Source organism: Vidua macroura, chromosome 17 (genome assembly GCF_024509145.1).
Source record: "Vidua macroura isolate BioBank_ID:100142 chromosome 17, ASM2450914v1, whole genome shotgun sequence".
In the NCBI taxonomy this organism is placed as follows: Eukaryota; Metazoa; Chordata; class Aves; order Passeriformes; family Viduidae; genus Vidua; species Vidua macroura.
The window spans coordinates 14,030,439-14,052,515 of NC_071587.1; the positions used below are offsets into that span (position 1 = coordinate 14,030,439).

A 22,077-nucleotide genomic window follows, 5' to 3' on the forward strand; every position below is an offset into this window, starting at 1 on the left:
CTCTGATTTTGAGGGTTGAATGCCACAGCCCAGGCCTGCTTCCATGCTGCTTGAGGAGCAGTGATGTTTCACTGCACCAAACCCACCTCTTTGCTGTCACTGGGAGTGAGTCAGAGCACGGGGAATTTTCCCAGTGTAGGAGCAGAGTGCTGCCCGTTTGCCCTTGGCAACCAAACCCCTTCTCCTGCCTTTCTTACAAACGGGGCAGCTGCAAACACATCCCTGGACAAAGCTGCAAATACCATCTGCAACGGGGCTGTGCTTCCAGACAAAGAGGGTGCACCCTGGTGTTTGTAAAGCATGCACTTATGGAATCAGATAAGAACAGGTACAAAGAATAATGGTACAACTCGGGCTGCTTGTGGAATTATAAACATTTTGTTCAACCAGTCATACACCCTTAGTCTGAGCCAACTCCTTAGATGTCAGAATTCTCTATATTTTGATATTATGGTTAGGGTAAAAATATAAAGTAAACAAACACAAAAGTAGTTCCATAATTGAATTAATCTTTCAGCTTATAAGAAGTCAAACAGGATATAATTATTATGACTTTCCTCTGTGTTCATCAGGAAAAAAAAATAGTCCTATGCATAAAAAACCCCAATTATTTATTTAGTAGCAAACTATAATGGAAGGAAATTTATAGCATATTGTGCTAAATAGGCAATGAGTACAATTTGTAAATGCATTGTCAGAACCACCCATCCATTGTTTGAGTGGGAAACTGGCACCAGGACTTGCTCCTTGAAGGAGAACGGGCAGACCCCCAAAATACAATTTATTTACGTGTTCTTTGATCAGTGGGGCTGAGAGACCTGGGTGCATTTGGGGGTCGGTGGGGCCCTGAAGGCCTCACATGTGGGTGAGAAATTGGTGTCATGGGCAGAGAGCAGGAGGCAAAGCTGCAGGGCAAGGAGGGGACAGTGCTCTGCTCCACGGAGCTGCAGGGGAGAAAGGCAAGAGACAAGGCAGGAAAGGCTTCCAAACCCAGTGGGGAACTGTGACTGGGATGGACACAGGAATTTCTGGTTTGATTAAGGTGCACCTGCAGCCACTTGTGCCCATAGGCTGGGCTTTGCCAGGATCAGCTTCCACTTGTCCCTGTGAGCCTGAACCATGGGAGACTCAGTCCATAAAACATAATCCTACTGGCAAAGCAGGTGAGCTTGTGCTGCCTGCTCAGGGAAAAGCTGTTAAACCATCCCAATCCACAGCCTGCTGCCTTCATCCAACCTTCGTGCCTTGGACTTGCCAATAAACCATTCCTGGGCTGAAATGGGATTTATGGGGTGCAGTGGTGAGAAGGGTGACAGTGCCTGATGGACTCTCCCTACAGGACAACCTCAGAGGGGGCCAAGTGGCCCAGCTCTGGCTCCAAGATAAATCACTTGTTGGGATCACAACGAGGGATATAAAACTGCTTGCTCTGTTATTAATTTGATAATCTGGGGGGAAAAAAAGTCCTGGGAGAAAAAAAACAAAACAAAACAAAACAATATAGATACTGCTTTAAAATTATGGAAGATATCTCAGCTCCTTTTAATTAGCAGTGGTGCAGTATTAATTCTGGAGCTTGCAGGGCTCCTTTGTGAGCCTCAAGTTCTGTGCTTGCAAAAATAGAGCATCAAAACAAGCCATTGGCATCAGAAAAAAAACCAAAATCAGTTTTATTTCACTTGATTTAACAATTCTAACTTCTCTGACTGAGGCTGGAGGTTTTCCCTTGGGCATTCCTTCTCAATAGGAGACTGAAAATCAAAGGCAAGGAAACCAGGAGGGCTCATACCTGCTGTGAGTGCTGCTGAGATCACAAGTGAATCCTTCCAGCAAAGCAAATGTTTTGGCGGAAATATGTCGAGGAGTGGGTTTAGTCCATTGGGCTACAGCCTGGTCTAGACCCTCCAGAGTGATCTTCTAACTAAAACCCAAAAGTGTCTCAATCCAAGGCAGAAGAACAGAGTGCCCATAAAGGAGGCTTTGAGCGCTTGTCTGGCTCCTCAGATGCTGTGTGGGTCTGCAGGCTGCAGGGCATCCCTTTGCTCCTCCTTGCAGATTTCTGGGACTCAGTCACCTTACAGCAGTCAGGATCCTTCTCCCACCTTCTGTCTGGGATGTTGGAGGGGGGCAGGAATGATGTGGAGGAGCTTCAGCTGCTCCATGGAAAGGAGCAAGTTCTGTTTGAGTGCAAAGGTGTCAAGGGCATAAAAGCATGTTGGATGTTTTCAAATCCAGTGCCACTTTCACATCAAAGCAAATAAAAAATGGCATTTGATAAGTTTTGCTTTAATTGAGGCTGGAGGCTCAGACTGGCATTCCAGCCTCTAGAGCATTAGGGCAGTGGGTTTGTGGCAACGGTGTGACAAGGTCCTGTTTAGGTTCTTCTTGCTCCTTTTATGAAATTATAATTTGCAGTGAATTCTAGCATCATATCCTTTCATATTAAAAAAAAATCAGGTGTAGAATATGAGAAAAAATAGAGCAAATATGTTTTGTGAGCCAAACTGTTTGTGGGAGAAGGGATTTCTGTTTCTACTTCAATTGTATCCACAAGGGGGTAAGAACAGTAGATTGGGAAATAATAAATTAAAACATGGTATTACTTAATTGAAATACAGCCTAAAAATCAATCCTACAAACAGTTTTTGTAACAAGACAGTCCAGGTCAGGATGGCATTGGAAATATCTGTCTAAACAGTCTCAGTACTGGTGCCTGAAATTGGTGTAACTCTTCATTGTCTTGCTGAAATGTCCTCATTGCAAAATGTCAGGATGACTCTGCTCAACTGTAAGGGAAAACATTAAACGACAGTTGCAGTTTTTGTGCTGCTGTAACCCGCAGTGTAACGCGATGCTTGAAATCAGAAACAGAAGCGCTGGAGCAATTTGTGCCGAGATTTGCAGAGGACATCTGGCTTTGGATCCAGAAACGGGCGTTGAGAGGAGTTGGGTGAAGGTCACCGAGCAAGCAGGGTGCGAGCAGCAGCAGCAGGAGGGATCCCAGCCCCGTGCCGCGGGTGCGGTGCTGGGGGCAGCTCGGCCCCGCCGCTGCGGGAGGCAGAGCACACGCGGGGAGCGCACGGCAGGGACGGGAGCCTGGGAGAGAACGGGGAACGAGCGCGGGGCGCCGGGGACAGGGCAGCACGGGGTGAGGGGCAGAGCAGGGGACGGCCGGGGACGGGGCAGGGCGGGGCAGATCAGGGTGTGGCCGGGCGGGGCAGATCAGGACGGGGCTGATCAGGGTGTGGCAGGGCGGGGCAGATCAGGGCGGGGCAGATCAGGGTGTGACAGGGCGGGGCAGATCAGGGTGTGACAGGGCGGGGCAGATCAGGGCGGGGCAGATCAGGGTGTGGCCGGGCGGGGCAGATCAGGGCGGGGCAGATCAGGGTGTGACAGGGCGGGGCAGATCAGGGCGGGGCAGATCAGGGCGGGGCCGGGCGGGGCAGATCAGGGCGGGGCAGATCAGGGTGTGGCAGGGCGGGGCTGATCAGGGCAGGGCTGCTCTGCCCGGTCCGGGGCGGAGCGGACCCGACCCCACCCGACCGCAGCCGGCCCCGCGGAGCCGCCGGGCGCCGGCGCTCGGGGCCGGGCCGGCGGAGCATCACCGGCGGCCGGAGCGGCGGTGCCCGGAGCGGCGGGGCGGAGCCGACGGGCGGGGCGGACGCGGCACCTGCGTGCTGGGAGCCGGCGGCGCCGGGCCGGCCCCTCGGCGGTGCCGCCAGACGGCGGCGGCCGGGCTGGGCGCTGCCGGCAGCCGGAGCATCCCCCGCTCCGCTCCGCCCCGCGGCCGCGGCCATGACCGACAACATCCCGCTGCAGCCGGTCCGGCAGAAGAAGCGCATGGACAGCAAGCACCGCGGCGGGTGAGGGGCGGCGGGGGCGGCGCGACCCCCGGGGCGGCGGCGGGGCCGCGCTCGGGATGCGCGGGACGGGGGCGGCGGCGGCGGCCGGAGCCTGGGCGGGAGGAGGAGGATGAGGATGAGGATGAGGATGAGGAGGAGGATGAGGATGAGGATGAGGGGGAGGCAGGCGGGCGCTGACAGGTTGCTCCTGACGCCATTGCCGCGGCACGCCCGGCGCAGGGCAGGATGCAGGCGGGCTGCGGGAGCGGGGACAGCCCCGGCGGGGAGCGGCCCTGCCCGGCCCGGCCTTCAGCGCCGGAGCCGCGGACACAGCGGGGCAGCAGCGCCCGGAGGGGCCGGGCCGGGCGGGGACCGTGTCACCGCCGCCGTGTCACCGCCGCCGTGTCACCGCCACCGTGTCACCACCGCCGTGTCACCGCCGCCGCACCCGCCTGGCCCGGCCCGGCTCGGATCCTGCTTGTCATGGTCCATCCCCGCTGTGGCGCACGGCCGGGGCTGGAGAATCCCCCGGCCTTGGCTGGGAAGAGCGCAGGACCATGGGTGGTGCGTGTAACAAAGGCCCGGCTCCCATTAACTGTATCAGCTCAGCAATACAATGTCCTTGTTGGCGGTGTTGCCGTAGCCCGAGTGCGCGATGCGTCCCTAAAGGAGACGTATGGATGTGTTCGTACCGGTATTCCCGTGCAGGAAGTTAAATAAGAAAAATGGTTTCCCAATAGTCTTCCATTACGAAATCGCAGCGCTGTGCAGACAGGTTGCTTTGCACGCAGCGGGGTGTACGTGGTATCCGAGTCACCTGGCCAACAATTAGCACAGCATTTCATTCATCCCTGGAGAATTTGAGTTTCTTAAATGTGGCGAGTGATGTTAGCAAAATAAACCAAAATATTGAAAGAAATCTTCACTCTTAGAGCAAGGGGAAATACACACGTTTGCCTTGTCGATGTTTTTGGTTGGTAGTTCGGGTTCAGAGCCCTGTAACTGACGTTGTTGTACACAGTTTATTCAGCTGCAGATTTATTCCTTGCTGTCAGGTTGCTGGTGGTGCTGTGGCAGTACCCAGGGCAGGGAGGTGCGTGTGATGCAGCAGCAATCCCCCGTGCCTGTGTCACATGCACCGCTGAGCAAGTGCCACAAGGTGCAGCCACCATGGCCTTGCCTTTGGTGATGTGATTGAAGGGAGAGGTGAGGGCCTGGGAAATTTCTCAAAGCTGCTCGAGTGGTTTCTTTTCCTGGAGTTCTCTAATCTCCAGCAAGAGCCTCCTGGGTGTTGGGATGTGGTTAGTGCTGCCTAGCAGAACCTGCCCTCAGCTAACCCGAGCCATGGTTCATTGCCTGTGGATCCTGCCTGATTAGCAGCCACAGAGAGGCTTTCCAGTGGTAGCTAAAGAATTCCAGCAGCACGGGAAGGAAGCTTGCCTAGGCTTTTTACTCAGTAGCAGTTGAAATAAATTGGATTTGGGGTTTCTGTTTGGTGCAGTAATTGTTTGGGGGTGGGATTTGTCATATAGGAGGAACCCTTGTTTTAGTGGTGTGATCTCTTGGTATTTGATCAAGTGATGGATAGCGAAGCATCGAAGTCAAGCCAATCCAAACCAGTGTTACAAACCACAGAAGAAATCCAGCAAGTCGAGGGGTCCCTGGTGTCACAGCCAGAATAGAGTCCTGGGAATCCTAAGCCATAATCAAGGCCTCCTTTCTTCTGTTCCCTCTGAGGAAAAACCCAAACTAAAGCCATCCAGTTTATGTGCCTTGATGCGTATGAGAGCCCAGGATGAGCAGGTGTTGATGGGCTTCACTTCAGCACAGCCCCAGCTGGTTTCTACTGTGGGGGTCCCCCAGCAGTGGGGGTGAGTTTTCAGACAGATTTTTGTTGGTGTGGTATTCTGGAGTGGGGAGCAGATTTCTGGTCATGAATGTCTCTGTAGAAGTCTTTGTTTCTGTTGAAATCAAAGTGAGAGATGGCTAATTCACCTGTAGGGCAGGTGCCATCCGGCAAGGCTGTCATTACCCTCTGCCCCTGGCGTGCTTTGAAAGGGAGCTGGGGAGGAGCTGGCTCAGGAGCCTTGCAGAGATGAGTGATGGCTCAGACAGCTCAGGACTGTGTTGGAGAGAAGCCACGGGTTTAAAGAGCCGAGTGGGAGAGCGGGGATCTGTTCCTGAGCACAGCTTCAGTGGGGCTCTTCTTGCTGAGCTCTGAATTCCCGTGCTGTGCCCTGAATTCAGCTGTGTTCATCCCAAGGCTTTGCAGCACTCTGGAAAGCCCCGTGAGCGCTGTGCCAGCGAGGAGGGAAGGGTGGCAGGAGCTGCAGCAGCCCTGCTGGGATGGGAGTGAGCCGGAGCTTCCCAGGGCCCAGTCCTGCCAGGGAGGAGCTGCGAGTTCCTGGAGCACCCCGGGTGCTCCGCTCAGCACATGACACGAGTTTTCCCCTAAATAGCTGGTGGTGTCAGTCCCCAGTCCTGCAGGGCTCCTTTTAAAGCAGCAAACTGCTGTTCTCTTGCAGCTGCTGCCGTGGAAAAGGCCTGGATCCAGAGCTGCAGGGGAAGCAGAGGGAAGGAGGAGCTTTACAGGAGCACTTGATGAGGCCGTGCCATTGTGCTGCCTGTGTACTCTGGCTCTGTTTAAAATGGCAAATTCCATTTCAGAGTCAACAGAGAGGGATGGCAGCTCCTGCCCTGGGAGAGCCTGTGTGGGTGTGCCTTGGCACATGCAGGGCTGGGGCTGAGCTGCCTTCCCACAGCCAGGGAATTGCAGGAATTGCAGCTCTCCTGGCCCCTTCCAGAGCCATCCCAGCTGCATGGCCTGCAGCGGGAATGTTCCAGAATGTTCCGCGTGGAGTGTCTCATGTGCAGGTGCATAAAAGGGCGAGGTGGTCGTGCATGGCTCTGGTTTTCTTTAGCCGTGGAAAATTTGTCCCCTGCTTTTGGAATAATGTCACGTGGGGGTTGGTTTGTGTGTTAGAGGTGCCAAGCACAGCCCCTGAGGGTCACAGAACCAAAATCTGAGAAATGGGCTCAGTTTAGAAGTGACTAAATAAGTCAGTGAACTTCAGCAATAATTTGACAAATGCTAACTCAGAACACGTTTGGTTATAGGCTTGCACACCTACAAACGTGCCACTTTTTTCCCCATTGGGTTTGTTTTACATGGGAGTATTTTGCATTAGATCTTCAAATACTTCTGCATCAAACACACTGCATTTATAAATAAAACCTGCTTCTTGCTAGTGGCTGTTCACCTGGCAACTGGCAGTCACTCTGCCTCTTACATCAGCACCAGGAACGTGGTTTTGTAAGCAAATATAATCCCAGGTGAAGTGCAGAGCCGACCTGTTCTCCTGTTCCTCCCGTTCATTCGGATCCCTCTGCAGATTAAGGGCAGCATCACTTACAGGACTGAGTTTCAGGTACAGTTTGCATCCTGAGAGATTCTTTTCAGTGGTTGTGACTGTATTTAAGGATTTGTGAGTTTGTTTCCCATTGTTATTTTTGCCAAGTTATGATTTAAAATGTGAATTGCACAGTGCTGTATAAGCTGTCTTCATGTATTTTTCATGGTCTTTCTGTAAGGTGATAATTTTTAAAGTCCATTACTTACCTTCACTTGCTAGTTTTCTCTACTTCAGGGGTTATTGCAGGATTGTTCTTCAGTCCTTCAGCTGCAAAATGGAAAAGGAGAAATGTTTAGGAATGTGTTCCCAAACTCTTACAGAAAACTGTTGACATTTCTGTAACGTTGTGATTCCTATTCTTGGAAAGTGCACATTAATTTTATCAGCTTTTCTCAGCAGCAGTGTCAACTCTCAGCTGTTTTTCTGGACAATCTTTCCCTTTCCAGGATGCAGTCTTTAGTTTTCATGATGGAAAATGTTTTATTATTCCTACTAATGCAAATAATTCTCTGCCAAAAACTTCCTCCTGCGCCACTGCCTTTGCTCTGAGCAGAGAATTTTATAGTAATGAAGCAGCCCCTTCCCTCATCATCTGCATCTCTAAGCTTGTGACTTAAAAATAGGGGTGGTAGCCAGAGAAACAGCAGATCACAGAACTACACAATGCCTGCAAAATTCTTGCAGGAAGCAAATAAAGTAACTGGAAAAAGCTGACAGCTCCAGTCAAAAGGACTTTTTATTTAATGGGTATCAAAGCTAATCTGAAAACACGTTTGTATGTGCCCAGAGTACTTTGTTTCTGCCCATATGAATAGATTTTTCTTTTTTACATTAAGATTATTTCATTTCCAGAGGAGAAAGGGAAAAGGAGAACTAATCTTATTAGTTCTTATTAGATCTTATTGATTCTTCCCCAGTGAAGTTTCAGACATCACTGAAAAGTTTAAAAATTATTAAAAATTAAGGCAATTGGCTGCCTTTGGGAGGAGTGATAAACATTTGCCTGGGAGAATGAGCACATGGTTCTGTGCTTGAGAAATTACTCTGTTCTTAGCAAAACTTCACTTTTAAGTTATTTCAGCAATTCATGGGCTGGCACTCGGGCAGTGATTGTGAGATGACATTCCTGCTGGTGCAGGCTTTGGGGGGTGGAATGCTCTGTGCCCACCCAGCAGAGCACAGGAGGGAAAGCAGGGTCACAGGGTGGGGAGGGTTAAATACCAGCACTGGGGCTGAGTGGGTGCTTTCAGAACAAAAACCCTGGAACCTTTACGGGGTAAAAGTCAGGGTTTGCTGTCGGGATTTTCAGCCCCTGGCACAGGAGCTCCTGGCTGAGGCTGCAGCCCTGGGCTGTGATGTAATGGGATTCCTGAGTGCTGAGGAACCTCCCCAGTTCAAGTGTTGCAACCTGGGGCTCCCAGCGCTGGTTGTAGTATTCTGTTCGTTGGCAATTTTTAAATTTAATACTTGACAGATACCTCGTGCTGTAAGGCTGCGGAGGAGACTCCCAGCAGAAATTCTGGATGTTCTTTACTTGGCCATCCATGCTTCTGATATTTGCCTTCAAAGGTTGTTAGGCGGGAAGTTTTGCTTTTATTTGTTTAATTAGTTTGTTTAATTTTCAGTTTGCTTTCCCTGTAATTCAGGAGGTTGCAAAAAGTGACTCCAGCCAGGCGGGGATTTCACAAACCTGTTATATTTACTCAGCAGATTCTCCCATGCCCTTTCTTGCTTATTCTTGGAGCTGCATTATTTTTAGGTTGTTTCTCAAACCCTGTAGTAGCACAGCATTTGTAAATCACTGTTCTTACAGCAACAAGTGTGTTTGTGGTGGAAATGCTACAAGGGGTCACCCTGTTGTAAATATTGTGATGTAGGTGTGGGGCTAGTTTTGCTGTTGAGTACAATCCCTGTAAGAGGCCCAACCTCAAAAATAAACAAAGGTAAATGGTTTCAGATGTCTGATTGCAAGGACTGCCTGGTTTTTCCTAACTGGAAAGCTCATTGTGATGAAATGGGCTGTGTGGACACCAGATTTGCTCCCTTGGGTAAAGCTTCTTTTTGGAGCCTTTTCTCCTTTGTGAAAGAAGGAAAACCACATTTTTTCTCCATTTTTTTCTCTGTAGAGCATATCTATGTTCTGTTGGAATCCAAACACCACCATTTCCAGTAGTTTCTGTTCAAATATATGTGGGATGCAAGTGGCTATTTGTCTTAGGTCTTCACCTGCAAACACAAAAGCAAACTGCAGTGGAAAGGTATCCAGCTCATAAAATACACTTCTGTAGTAGGGCTTCTGAATCTGAGTGTTTAACACCAGTTTTGCTATTTGTCTGGTCTTGGTAACAAACTGCCTTTCAACGTGGATTTTATACATAAATGTAGGGGGAAAAAGAATCTGCTTTTAGTTAGTTTTTTTAACAAGCAAAATTAGTTTGTAGAGGTGACAAAAACTGAGAGTTTCAGGGGCACGCATAACTTTTCAAAGTGGTTCTATTTAGGGTATTTATATTAATTGTGGTTGTATGGCACTGCCTAGGGAGCAGCTGAAGAAGGAAACCCACTCAGAAAAGTTACAAATGCAGAGTAACAGGGAATGTCTCTATCCAGAGGCAGGCAGGCGTGGCAGTCGTGGTGCTGCAAGCCTGCAGGAAATCAGAAGTGTTTTATATATACCTGAACATGAACCCATCTCCAGTTATTCCACTGCAGTAATTGCATTTAGGTGTTGGAGGGGAGGGTTTGGCTTGGCCTGGAGCTGAAGGAGGCTCTTGGGCAGCACCCAGAGATGGTGATTCCAGGCCCTGTGGATCCCTGTTCCTGCAGCACTGCTGTGGGTGCTGTGCAGAGCTCTGCTCTCTCAAAGCTCCTTTCAGAAGAAATCCACCTTCCCTGTGCTTGGGGCATCTGTGCACTGAGGCTTACATTGTTCTTGGCACACACCAGAGAAAATCCACCTTTTCAGGGCTTGTCTGAGTCTCTTTGTGAAAGAGAATCATGTCCAAATAATTTGCTTCAGCAGAAGTGCTTGTTGTGTAGTTCTAAAAGCCTGTGAGAATTCATCTTGCCAGTCAGGCTGGTGAGTGAAGGGCTGTGCCTGCTCAGGGAGCCCTGCATCACGTGGTGACACCTCTTTATTTCTGGAAGCAAAGCTGAGTTTTAGTCCCCTTCTGTACTCGGGGAACTGACTCAACTGATAACCCTTCTTTCTATTTGCAGCCAGCCAGGCTTGAAACATGAAAAATTCAGTTCTTTGTAGGTAACCACCTTCTGTGTGGTGAGATGTGAGCTCTGCTCAGTGCACTGTGTGTATCTCTGGCCAGACAGGGACTTCCAGAGTGCTTTGTGCACCTCCTTCAGCAGTTACTTCTCTGTTAGCTGTGCATTGATCTGAACTTTTGGGGCAGAACGCTTGAATCAAGAACAGATCTTTGTGATACATTCTGGAAGGATGATTTGTAAGAGCTCTGGGGTTTTTGGTGATGGATCTGGCTGGTGCTGGCTCTGCCAAATGTCAGTAGGTCTGTTCTTCAAGGAGCAAGGGCACTGGGAAGAGACTGGCTTTCAGAAAGCAGCAGTGGCAGCAGAAAAATGCCCTTTTTGGCTCAGGGAGGTGATTTTGAACAGAGAGGCCTTTTCAAGGTGCAGGAAGGATGGCTGGTACATCTCTGCATCTCTCCTGAAGGACCTGACCTGGGTTGGATTCCATGCCTGGAGTAAGGATTTGTAAAGTGGGGCAGGGCAGGCTTCCCTTGCCTGCAGTTGGTGTGAGCAGAGCTCCTGGTGGCCTCAGCGCCAGCCTGAGGGTCCTGTGAGGCACCTGGAGCTGGGCCAGGGGCTGCAGGGGGGTGTGTGGCCCAGGGAGGTGCGTTAGAAGTGAACGAATGGGTTAATTAATGGTCCCTCTGCAGGTGCTGTGAGTGCCTGAGGTGCTGTGGGAGGAGGGAGCCCAGGCCTCGGACTGTCTGGCTTGGCCACCCAGAGAAGAGAGACCAGAGGTACCCTCGCAATGTCATCAACAACCAGAAATACAACTTCTTCACCTTCCTGCCTGGGGTAAGCATCAGTGGAGTTGATTTTCATCGTGCCACCCCAATGCTTCCCCCATTTTTCAGTGGTTTTACAGAAGATAAGTGCAGGATCTGGAGCTGGAGAAAATGATGGGGTTGTGTTTGGTAGAGTTCATGCCAAGACTGCCTCGGGGCAGCCACAGACCAGACACAGAAGTGTCCTGAGTGTCCAGGACTGCTTTCAAACTGCCCCAAGTCAGCATTTAGTCACTAGGAAAGCATGCAGAAATGTTCCTGGTGGTTACTTCAACATGCGTTAACATCCTCCCTCCTCTTTTTGTCTTTTTTTTTTTTTTTTTTTTTTAGGTGTTGTTTAACCAGTTCAAATACTTCTTCAACCTTTATTTCTTGCTCTTGGCCTGCTCTCAGTTCGTGGTTGAGATGAGGCTTGGAGCACTTTACACATACTGGGTTCCTCTGGTAGGTCATTCAAGGTTTATTTATCCAAGAAAGTTTTGGTGTTTGACAGAATTTCTTGTGCTGCCTTTTCTGTGGGGTGCTCGTACCTTTAATCATATTTTTAACTTATATTTTAGCAGTCTGTGCTGTGCATGCTGTAGGGTTCAGCTTTCAGTGCAGTGAGATCCCTGCTAAAAGCCACAAAGAAGTGAAGGGGCAGCTTTGGGACACTGCTGTTAAAATTCTATTTGTTTTAAAGCCTGGATTCTCCATGAATGACACATGAATGACACATGAGATGACACAGTCAGTTGGAACATGTGGGAATATTTTGGGGTGATTATTTGAAGGCTCTTCGAACAGCTGAAACCTAAGCTGAAAATAGCTGATGCTTTTTTAGTTTTATTTTGGAAAGCAGGTGGGAATTTCTAGGTAAATGAATGAATGCATTTCATTACTATATTAATTAATTAGATCACACATTTAGATATGTGTAAGCACTAAAAACCTGCAGTTTCTAACACCACCTTGCTCCCTTCCTAAAGTTCCCTATTGACAAGGTAATCAGGGCCTGGTCTTAGCTTTCAACACAAGTTGTAAAAAGTTCATTTTCTGTGGTGCATGAGGAGTGTTTTAACTGTTTAGTGACTCTGAGCTAATAGTCTCTGGTGGAAACATGACTTTGTGATACCAAGCCCATAAAGAATTGGCTTGCATTAGGTAATTATTTCTCATACACTGAAGGATGTGGTGCAGGCGTTTCCTCATGGCAAGAGGAAATGAAATGCACAGAAAAGCAGGACTGAAGCCCTAATCAGGCAAACGTGTAATTATGCCATGAGTAGAGCACATAAATATCTCTAGAGTGTTATTTGTGTAGGTGGAGTGTCTGTATACAGCCACACAAGGCACATGCATCCCCTGTTTATCTGTGTCTATAAAAAGGGGGTTAGACAGATTTCTGTATGCATTTCTATACAAAGAAATCTCCCAGATGTCTTGTGCTGATTTCAGTGGCTCTGAGGTGCTGAGCACTGAGATTTGAGGGATCTGCCTTACCCTGGACTTCCCACTCTTAGTTACTCAGCTGTGAGGTGAAATGAGATGTGGTACTTGCACTCTTCAGGAAACTTCACAAAGGTTTCCTTGGGGATAAACTGTACAGAGACTTGACTGGGAGATTACCTTGACAAAGACGTGCTTGGGGAGAGCATCTTGTTAAAACTGGGAAGTTTCTTAAGCAACAAGCATGTTTTTAAGGAGCTGGTGTGTGTTTGGTACTGGGGATTGCAGAGCAGCACATCTCACTGCACCGACTGGGGAAGATCCGATAGAAGGAGCAAATGCAGATTGGTGGCGTTGGCACTGATAAATACTGCTGTTCTCAGAGGCAGATGTGATTTTTTTTTTTTTTTTTCCCCCCTGACCTTTTGCTCCCTGCTGTTTCCCCCCGTGCTGCTGGCAGGGGTTTGTGCTGGCTGTCACCGTGATCCGCGAGGCGGCCGAGGAGCTCCGCTGCTACATGCGGGACAAGGAAGTGAACTCGCAGATCTACAGCAAGCTCACAGCCAGAGGTCGGCTCCGAGGCTCCGGAATCCTGCCCTGCTGACAGCCAGAGCCAGAGTTCAGGCGCTGGGAGGGGGCTCTGGGCTCCCAGGCACGTGGCTTTGTGGCCACGCTGCTGCTGCGGAGCCCTGGGATCCGGGGATGCTCCTGGGTGGCTCCTCAGCAGGCTCTGGTGGAGGCTGGGGTTTGCTGAGGGGTTCGTGGAATGGTCTGGGTGGGAAGGGACCCTAAAGATCATCCAGTGCCACCCCATCCATGGCAGGGACACCTCCCACTGCCCCAGGCTGCTCCAAGCCCCGTCCAGCCTGGCCTTGGGCACTGCCAGGGATCCAGGGGTGGCCACAGCTGCTCTGGGAATTCTGTGCCAGGGCCTGCCCACCCTAGAGAGCCTAAAAAGACCCTGAAAAGTCTGTGAGGTGTGTGTTTGTCAGCAGAAAGTGATGCAGCTCCTCAGGACTGGCAGGGTCAGCTCCTGCATTTTCCGTGTCCATCCCCCTGAGGCTCCTCTCCAGCCCTGAGGAGTTTGGAGCCCCCGTTTGGGAGTGAGCCCAGGCTGGGGCTCAGCTGAGCCTGACCCTGCTCTGGCCATTGTTTCCAGCTCTGCTGTACCTAACAAAGACATTTAAATTCTCATTTGAGCAACCCCATGCTGCCTCGCTACGGAGGTACTCTAATACCGTGACAAAGATGGTGAGGCCAGGGTTTTGTTTTAAAAAGGGAATGAACTGAATTTGAGCAAGTTTTGCTTATTTTCCATTTCCAATTTCTTAGTTATAAAAGTTTATCCCCCCGAATTATGATGCAGTGATGTAGGTGTAGTAAAAATATGCTGCATTTGTTGCTTTTCAAATGTAATTGCTTAAGGCTGGATATATTTCACATGCCAGGAGTTATGAGGCAACTCCAAACTGGGGACTTGGAGTTTCTGAATATTAAATCCCCTTTTAATAACATGTTCTTAGTACAACACTTAAAATGCTTGGCAACCAACAAAAGCCTCATGCAAGAGGGGTGTACTACATCTATTTAAAGATATAAAAGAGTTGCCTTCTGGATTCTATTCAGTGATCTATAAGGGGCCTGACCTCTCCTTTAGTTCTTTTCATATTGCTATTACGTTTCCCATGAATGATTTCCCTCCCCCCAGTCCTTTAACTTTTCTAATTTTCGTGAGAGAAGCCAAGGAGGATTGGCAGCTGGGCACTAGCTGAAAATCTCAAGCCACTGTCTTTAACATGAATTTTGTGCAGAAACAGAAATGGGACTGTGGTATAGTTTAGAGTAGAAAAAAAGGTAGAAAATTATTTATGATTGTCACATGGTTTGGGGAGAAAAGTGATTTTCTGTCCCTCACCGAATCTCAGAACTTAATTTTTTGGGAGAGCTGATAATTTCCACTGATTAAAACCTCAGCTCCTCTGGGAATTACCTGGGAGCAGGGAAGGGCCTGGTGGGGCTGGGGATGGAAATTTGGGGGTTGGTTAATCTCACCCCTTCGTGCAGTCAGAGGGAGGAGCTGGGCTTTCAAGGGAGAGTGTCACCAGCTCAGAGGGAGAGGCAGCAAACATCCAAATAAATTTGGAACAGCTGATCTGAGCAATTAATTTTCAGTGTGGCTGACAGTAGGACTTGGGCTATTTGCAGGCTGTTTCTTTTTTTGCTGCTGTTGAGCAGCACAGGTCGTGCTGCAGGGGTTTGGCACTGTGCTGAGACCTGATGACAAAAACCTCCACCCTAAACCTTTTTTATCCTTTTACCCAGATGATCCATTTATGTTCCAAAATGACAAAACCAGCAGACTTCTTTTTTTTTTTTTTTTTTTTTTTTTTTTTTTTAGTGGAGAGCTCTGCATTTAAAGGAGAGTTGTTTGGATTGTTATAAAAAATAATCAAATTTCAATCCCCTATTCATAAGCCACAAGCCTCCCTGTGTTCAGGGGTCTGTGTTCTGATCTGCTTGATGGAAAGCTCGAACTGTGCTTGCAAATTCCTGGCTTGTTTTTCTTCTCCTGCAGCCCCCCTCCCTGGGTAACACTGCATAATAGAGAGAAACTCCACAGAAAAGTGGGAAGGGACCTCCTACTGAGGGGTGCTACTTAAGATACAGATCATTGGCATTTACCAGCCATAAAAAAACCAATATTTTCCCAAACTCTGCGAGTCCTGCTCCACAGCATAAGGCTACAAAAGCCAAAAGTTTGGTGCAGCACATCAAACAAACCCACCCCCCCCTCTTTATTTTTTTATTTCTTAGATGCATTTAACTTGTTTTTGGCTTCATCTTTAGTTCCAAAGTAAGTTTTTGGATCTGCACTTCAGTGCAGCTTTGCAGCTCTATTGTGAAATTTTGACCTAAGTGCTCACAGGGTAAAAAAGGGAATCTTTTCTGGCTAATATATTTATTACTTGAAATGATCTGCTTTCTGGTACGTCCATCATGCTGCAAATTTGGTGATAATTTCAAAAACCATAGCTTAAATTGCAGCAAATGGTTTGCATTTGATTATGTTTACTTTTTTGTCTTTAAAAAAGAAAAATCAGGATACAGCAGGGAATGAAACAAACACCAGATAAATTTTAACAATAGATTTTTTGGAATGAGAGATCAAGACTAATTCCTTTAAAAAATGATAAACACCAGCTTCTATTCTGATTAACTTAAGGAATTACAGACTGAAAGTGATATAAATGCTGAACAAACCTGTGTGTATTTAGAGGAAGCATTTCTAGTTGCACTTAGTAAAACAGGAGTTTATAATTACAAAAATACTTAAATAGCAGAGCAGTTCTGGGAAATGGAACAGTTGTGCTTATTAGCTGGTTTTAAACAGGCATGAGAAAACATCTGATGTTTAGGGTGGCAGTTTCCCCACAGAAAGAAAAGGGAATTACAGAATCCCCAAGATCAAAATAAAACTAATTCAAGTAAGTTGCTTTATGGGAGTCCTGAGTCAAAGGAAACATCTGGTCCTGGGCCTTCTGAGCAGGACGTGTGGTGCACGCTGCAGAGATGTCACCCACGGGGGCCAGGGAGGCTGCAGAGGCAGAATTAGCTACCTAAAAAGGGCATCTCATGTATCCAGGAGTTATGAAAACGTGTGCTGCTTAGAAAGGTCCCCTCTTTGTTTTACCCTCCAACGGCTGAGGTTGGGAGGGTTGGTGAACAAGACAAATCTGCTCCAGCTGCTTTGGGTTTTCTCAAATTGGAAAAATTTTAAAGCAGATGATACTGTTTTCAGCATAATGATCCCAAAAGCCTTTTATGTGCATAATGATAGGAAATCATCACGCTGCAGCCTTGTCCAGGCATTAATTTTTCTTTTGCAGAATGATTTTTTTACCTCGTTAAGGAAAACCTTACAAAAGTAAGTTTGCCTGAACCTTGCAGGTAGCGCTGCTTCTAGTGACAGTCACCAGATAAATCCTTGTGATCTTGGAGAGAATACAGAAAATATGGTTAAACAAATCCACAGCTTTTTTTGCACTTGGGGTCGGGAGTGGCTGTGTGGGGAGAGCACTCAGGCTTTCCCCCCCTTTCCTTTGCACAGGAGAATATTCAAAAGCACTTTTTGTTGCTTTGTGAATAACCGTATTAAAAGGAGAGGAAGAGATGTTATCTGTCAGACCCTTTTAGTGTCATAGTACCTAACTTTGTATAGCCCATACAGAAGACTGCCAGGGATGCTTTTTTTGATCCTCTTGGAGTGCAGCTTTTCTTTTCAAGCCCCAGCGTAATGGACTCTTAATCCCCGGTTTGCTTCCTGCCCTGGCAGAGATGTCTTTAGCCCAGCATTCGTTTTGTTTACCTTTTTTTTTTTTTTTAAACCAAAAAACCTCACAAGGCAAACTCCAGAATCCATGAAAGACCTATGAGATATTTGTGAAATGGGCCATGACTGCTTATAATTTGTAGGAATAATTACAGCATGCAAGGAAGTCTGCATTTATTAGCAGCAGTGATGAAGCATGTTGTTAGGCACACAGTGTGTCACCAAAGCAGCAGGCTGCCCCCAGCCCAGAATGGCTTTCATTGTTAATTTGGAGCAGAAACACTGAAGCATATCCTGAGAAGGATGCTAATGAAGGGACTGCCAGTAGTAAAATCCCAGTGACCTTTGTGCTTTGTGCTAATTTCTATTCCCCCTCCCTTCCCCCTCTGCTTTCCCCCTGAGCTGCTATCTGGCCAGTTAGCCCGTGAATTTTGAGGTACAGTAAGGGTGTTGTCCGTGCCAGGGTGAGCTCCACGTGCCTCCCCCACTTCCACTCAAATCACAGCAGATTAAAGAGGCTTTTGTTGAAATACAACAGACACGTGGAGGCAGGGTTCAAATTAACTGATTATAAATCACTAGTTAGTCTGAGAAGCCAAATGTAGAGCTGGCTAATGATTTGAAATTACTAGCCAATTGTTAAATTAATCCCCTGTTTTAAAGCAACTGGGAAATGTTTGACAGCTGCACAGGAATAAATGTTTACACCATTTCTGGAGGACCTGTTCTCTGCTTGTTTGGCCAGTCCTGCAAGAGGCAAAGGAGAGGTGGCAGAGCTGAGCCAGATACTGGAGCTGCAGCAGGGCAGGAAATGAGGCTGGATTTTGGATGGATCCCTTGTATTCCAGCTTCCAGACCTTGGCTTGAGAGTCAAGCCTGAGGAGAAGGAGTTGGATTTGATGGTTCCCTGCTGTAGCTTTCTGTTCTTGCTCTGGCATCTGCCTGATGCTGAAAGTGTTTTTGGATTCATGAGTTAAGCAGTGCAGAAAGGAGTCTAAGGAGTTGTTTCAGAGTTATGACCAGGGAGTGGCTGGGGCTTTCTGCAGCCAGGGCTGATGTCTGGAGCTGTTACATGAGGGGCTTTCAGCCCTTTTTGGGACATCCACGCCGTAGTGGGGACAGTGGGCTCACAAGTCTTTCCAGGGCAGCATTGCCCAGTTCCTGTGGTGGAAACATTTCCCAATTTCGCCCCCATAGTGCAGGGGAAGGAAGGGACGGGAGGAGCAGCACACAGCACCCCAAACCCTGTCCTGCTCTGCTCTAACACCAACACCTTTCCTTTGCAGGGACGGTCAAGGTGAAGAGCTCTAACATACAAGTGGGTGACCTCATCATTGTGGAAAAGGTTTGCCTTTATATTCATCTTTCTCTGTAAAGTTGTTTTTTTTTTTTTTTGCAAGACCATAGAAAATGAGATCTTTTGAATTCCTACTTACTTTATAATAGGCTTAGAATAGCAGGTGTTGAACACAAGTTTAAATATTTAATCACTTTACAGGCTTCTCCCACCTCACCTATAACTTCATTATCTTTACAAATGAGGGCAAATCTGTAGGCATGTACCTATAACCTCATTTTTTACTTATGCTATAGCAAGATAAAGAGCTCCCCTATCCTTTCTGTGAGTGTTGGACACAGGTTAAATACCTGGAACAAATGCAGCATTCAGGTGCTTCTTTGGGTGTAAGCATTGCAGTTTTGGGAGACCCAGTGATCCATTTGTAGGTACTGGTATATACAGGTATATTTCCCCCTTTGTACAACTTTTAATGTGTTTTTTTTTTTTTTTAATCTGTTGGTTTTATGTTTTTCCCACCCACTCTGCATGCAGCTGTGACCTCTAAAACCATTAGTATGAAAATACTCAATACAAAATGAGAAACTTGGTAGCTGCAGATTCCAGATACAACCTTTCTGCTGACATGGGACTCCTTGAAAGGAAACCAGCACTAGTTTAAGATTTCTTCATACTTCTAGAATTACTCTCCAGCCCTTTTGTAAACCTAACCCTTGGGTCTGGTCAGTGGGAGCTGGCACCAGTCATTATCCTGCACTTGGAATTCTGCAGGGAAGCGAGTTCAGGATTCAAAGCAAACTGAATCCCAGGCTCCAGGCTGACAAAGGAATCCTCTTTGTGCCTCTGCTGCTCTGGGGAAGGCGCTGCACACGCGTGCAGGGCTGGCTGCACAATAATGGCCTTTCTTCTCCTCCCAGAACCAGAGGGTCCCCGCTGACATGATCTTCCTGAGGACGTCAGAGAAGAATGGTAAACATCTGGAACCAATTGTCAAAATAGCCATTAACCTTTCACTGGCTGTTTGGAGAAAATTATCTTTTGGAAACGTGAAAGAAATAGATAATAGTAAAATTTTAGAGAGAGGGGGAACTCAAGTGGTTTTATGGACCACCACTTCTCAGGATGTTATACTCTGGTTTTGTTTGCTAATGAAAGAATGTAGGGGTTGAGTCCAGGGTAAATGAATCTGGTTGCATTTTAGATATATTTACTTACTGTTCAGGCTTGTTTTGTTAAGTGTGGGATAAGGAAATGTTTGATCAGAAGGGTTAGAAAACAGATTAATGGGAACATTTCAAGTGTCTTAAAAAAAGTATAGCACAGAGAATTCTGGCCTAGTGAAGGGAGAGGAACGTGGTGCAGGAACGTCGTCATTCCATTATTAACAAATGTCAATCAGGGCCTGTTTCCAGAGAAAGAAGGATGTGAATACCCCAGAGGGGGAGCCATGCCCTGAGTTAGCTGTAGGTGCCATGGGCAGAGGTGGGAGGATCCCTGACTGCTGTTCCCATCCCCAGGGTCCTGCTTCCTGCGCACGGACCAGCTGGACGGGGAGACGGACTGGAAGCTGCGGCTGCCCGTCACCTGCACCCAGCGCCTGCCCACGGCCTCTGTGAGCAACTGCCTGACGAGCTGGGCGTGGGGGCTGTGGGCAGGCTTGACCTGAGGACACGGGGGTGCTGCAGTCCTGCTTGCAGGCTGCAGTTCCGTTCCTGGGGCACGCGTAAGTGCCAGGAGTCTCTCGGGTGTCACCCCAGGAAATCCCCTCAGCGCACTGCTACCCCAGGTGTGCTCTTGGGCTGCAGCACAGAGGCAGTCATTCAGGATGGAAGGCATCTGCTCAGGCTCACTGACAGAGCAAAAGAAAGAGAAAGATGCTGCAAAGGCAAGAGGTGGGGTTCTGTTTTTCTCAGAAACGTGCTGCACTGTAGGGCTGTGCCTTTTATTTTTGGCACAAATTGCTGTAGCAAATTCTATAGCTTATCAGTTCTAAATCATGCCAAGTAACTCTTGGTGCAGTATTCTGGTGAAGCTCCTGTACGTTATTAGGCTGTGGCTGGCTGATAGGAGCTGGTGGGACTGATGGATGTGTCTGTTTGATAGGACCTGCTGCAAATCCGCTCCTACGTCTACGCTGAAGAGCCCAACATTGACATACACAACTTCGTGGGGACCTTCACCAGGGTGAGTCTGCTGGCAGGGCCTCAAATCAGCCAGAGAGCCCCCAGGGTTTATGAAAAGTCTCCATCCTATCAGAAATCCCTCTGCCAGCTCGCCCAGCATCCCTCCCCAAACACCTCTGAGGACTCTTCTCATCCCCTGCTCTTTTCCATTACTGACAAGTTTGTTTATTTTTCTCTTTTTCCCATTGTAGGAGGACAGTGACCCTCCAGTAAATGAAAGTTTAAGCATAGAAAACACCCTGTGGGCCAGCACAGTGATTGCATCGGGTAAGGTGGAGACCCACGTAAAAATTGTTTTCAAGGGAATATGTTAACAATTTTTAAAGGTATTTCTGTGATGGAATAATAATTCTGTCAGTTGGAGAAATTAGCAGTTGGAATGAGGTTTCCCCCTTGTGCTAACACCTCTGGGGAGCTGAGCTGACATCTAATTGCCTCTTGGACATTCCTAGATGAGAAAGAAGTGGAGTGGCCTTTGGGGCCCTTCTTTAGCATCTAGGAGCAGAATAGCACTTAATTGCTCTGCACATTGACATCCTAATCTGTAACAGAAATGGTGTCAAATGGATTCTGGGAACAGAAGCCAAGATGAAAGATTTCCAGGTAAGTGCTTCCATTGAGTTTGTCCTGTATACTCTTAAAAAAGGAAAAAAATCAAGTCTCTGACAGATTTTGACTCATATATACAATAAACTCCCGAGGCCTGAGATTAATCAATGCCCCCTGTAGAGGCTTGTCAAAGTAAAAGCCTTGTTCCTCTCCTGCCCAGTGTGTTTGCTGGGCAGTCGTTGGAGGGGAGTGGAATTCTGGAGCCCAGCTCTGGAATTAAACTTGTCAAATGGAGAGACTTGACAGTGCATTTGCAAATATAATTTCAAAGGGTTTATGCAACTGAGTCTGTTTGAAATGGCCATAATCCCACTAGAAGCACTCCTTTTTTACCCATCAATGTGTCCTCAAGCTTTTTCTACTCCTGGCAGGTGCTTCCTCTCATTTTGACTGACTTACCAATACAATACTGGATCTTGTTTCTCCTGTGGTAGTAACAAATAGCATGCTGCAGGTTATTTCTGTTAGGAGGAAATGTGGATATTATTTTTCTTCTGCTGTGAGTGGAAGCTGTCTGGTTGTGGTGCCATCTCACTGGGGCAGCCCCTGTAAGACGAAGCAGAGCAATGTGGGTTTCTCCATCTGCTGCAGGAGGGCTGGGTCTGACTCTGACTGTTTGCAGTGGATTTGGAGTAGCTGTGCCATCTGCTGATCTGAATTGTGATGATCTTACCACCACCTGCCATCTGGCTCCGAGGATTTGTTGTTGTTTTTGGGGGTGTTTTTTTAAAGGAATGTTTCTCAGCATATTTTTAGAAACCACCTCTCTTGAATCAGCCTTACTTAAAAATAAGTCACCTGCAGCTTGTTAAAACTCTGATTATTAGTGAGAGCAGGGGAACAGTAGAGTATAAAGTAGCAATGTATTGGCAATGTGCTTTTTTTAGAGTTGGTTTTCTCCATTTTTGCAGACTCCTAACACTGGGCAG

General features: G+C 47.8%; 1 protein-coding gene across 2 annotated transcripts in view; it reads left to right on the plus strand.

Annotated features, from left to right (window-relative positions):
- The first annotated feature begins 3,714 nt into the window (after positions 1-3,714).
- The window catches only part of ATP9A (ATPase phospholipid transporting 9A (putative)), a 50,184-nt gene continuing 31,821 nt past the window's right edge, over positions 3,715-22,077 (plus strand). For both annotated transcript variants that reach the window (XM_053993023.1, XM_053993024.1), the window contains exons 1-9: positions 3,715-3,863; positions 11,167-11,311; positions 11,632-11,745; positions 13,190-13,298; positions 18,346-18,404; positions 19,274-19,325; positions 19,874-19,968; positions 20,460-20,540; positions 20,731-20,806. In XM_053993023.1, the coding sequence (XP_053848998.1) occupies positions 3,796-3,863; positions 11,167-11,311; positions 11,632-11,745; positions 13,190-13,298; positions 18,346-18,404; positions 19,274-19,325; positions 19,874-19,968; positions 20,460-20,540; positions 20,731-20,806 (799 nt within the window). In that variant the 5' untranslated portion in view covers positions 3,715-3,795. The remainder of the gene's footprint in view (positions 3,864-11,166; positions 11,312-11,631; positions 11,746-13,189; positions 13,299-18,345; positions 18,405-19,273; positions 19,326-19,873; positions 19,969-20,459; positions 20,541-20,730; positions 20,807-22,077) is intronic.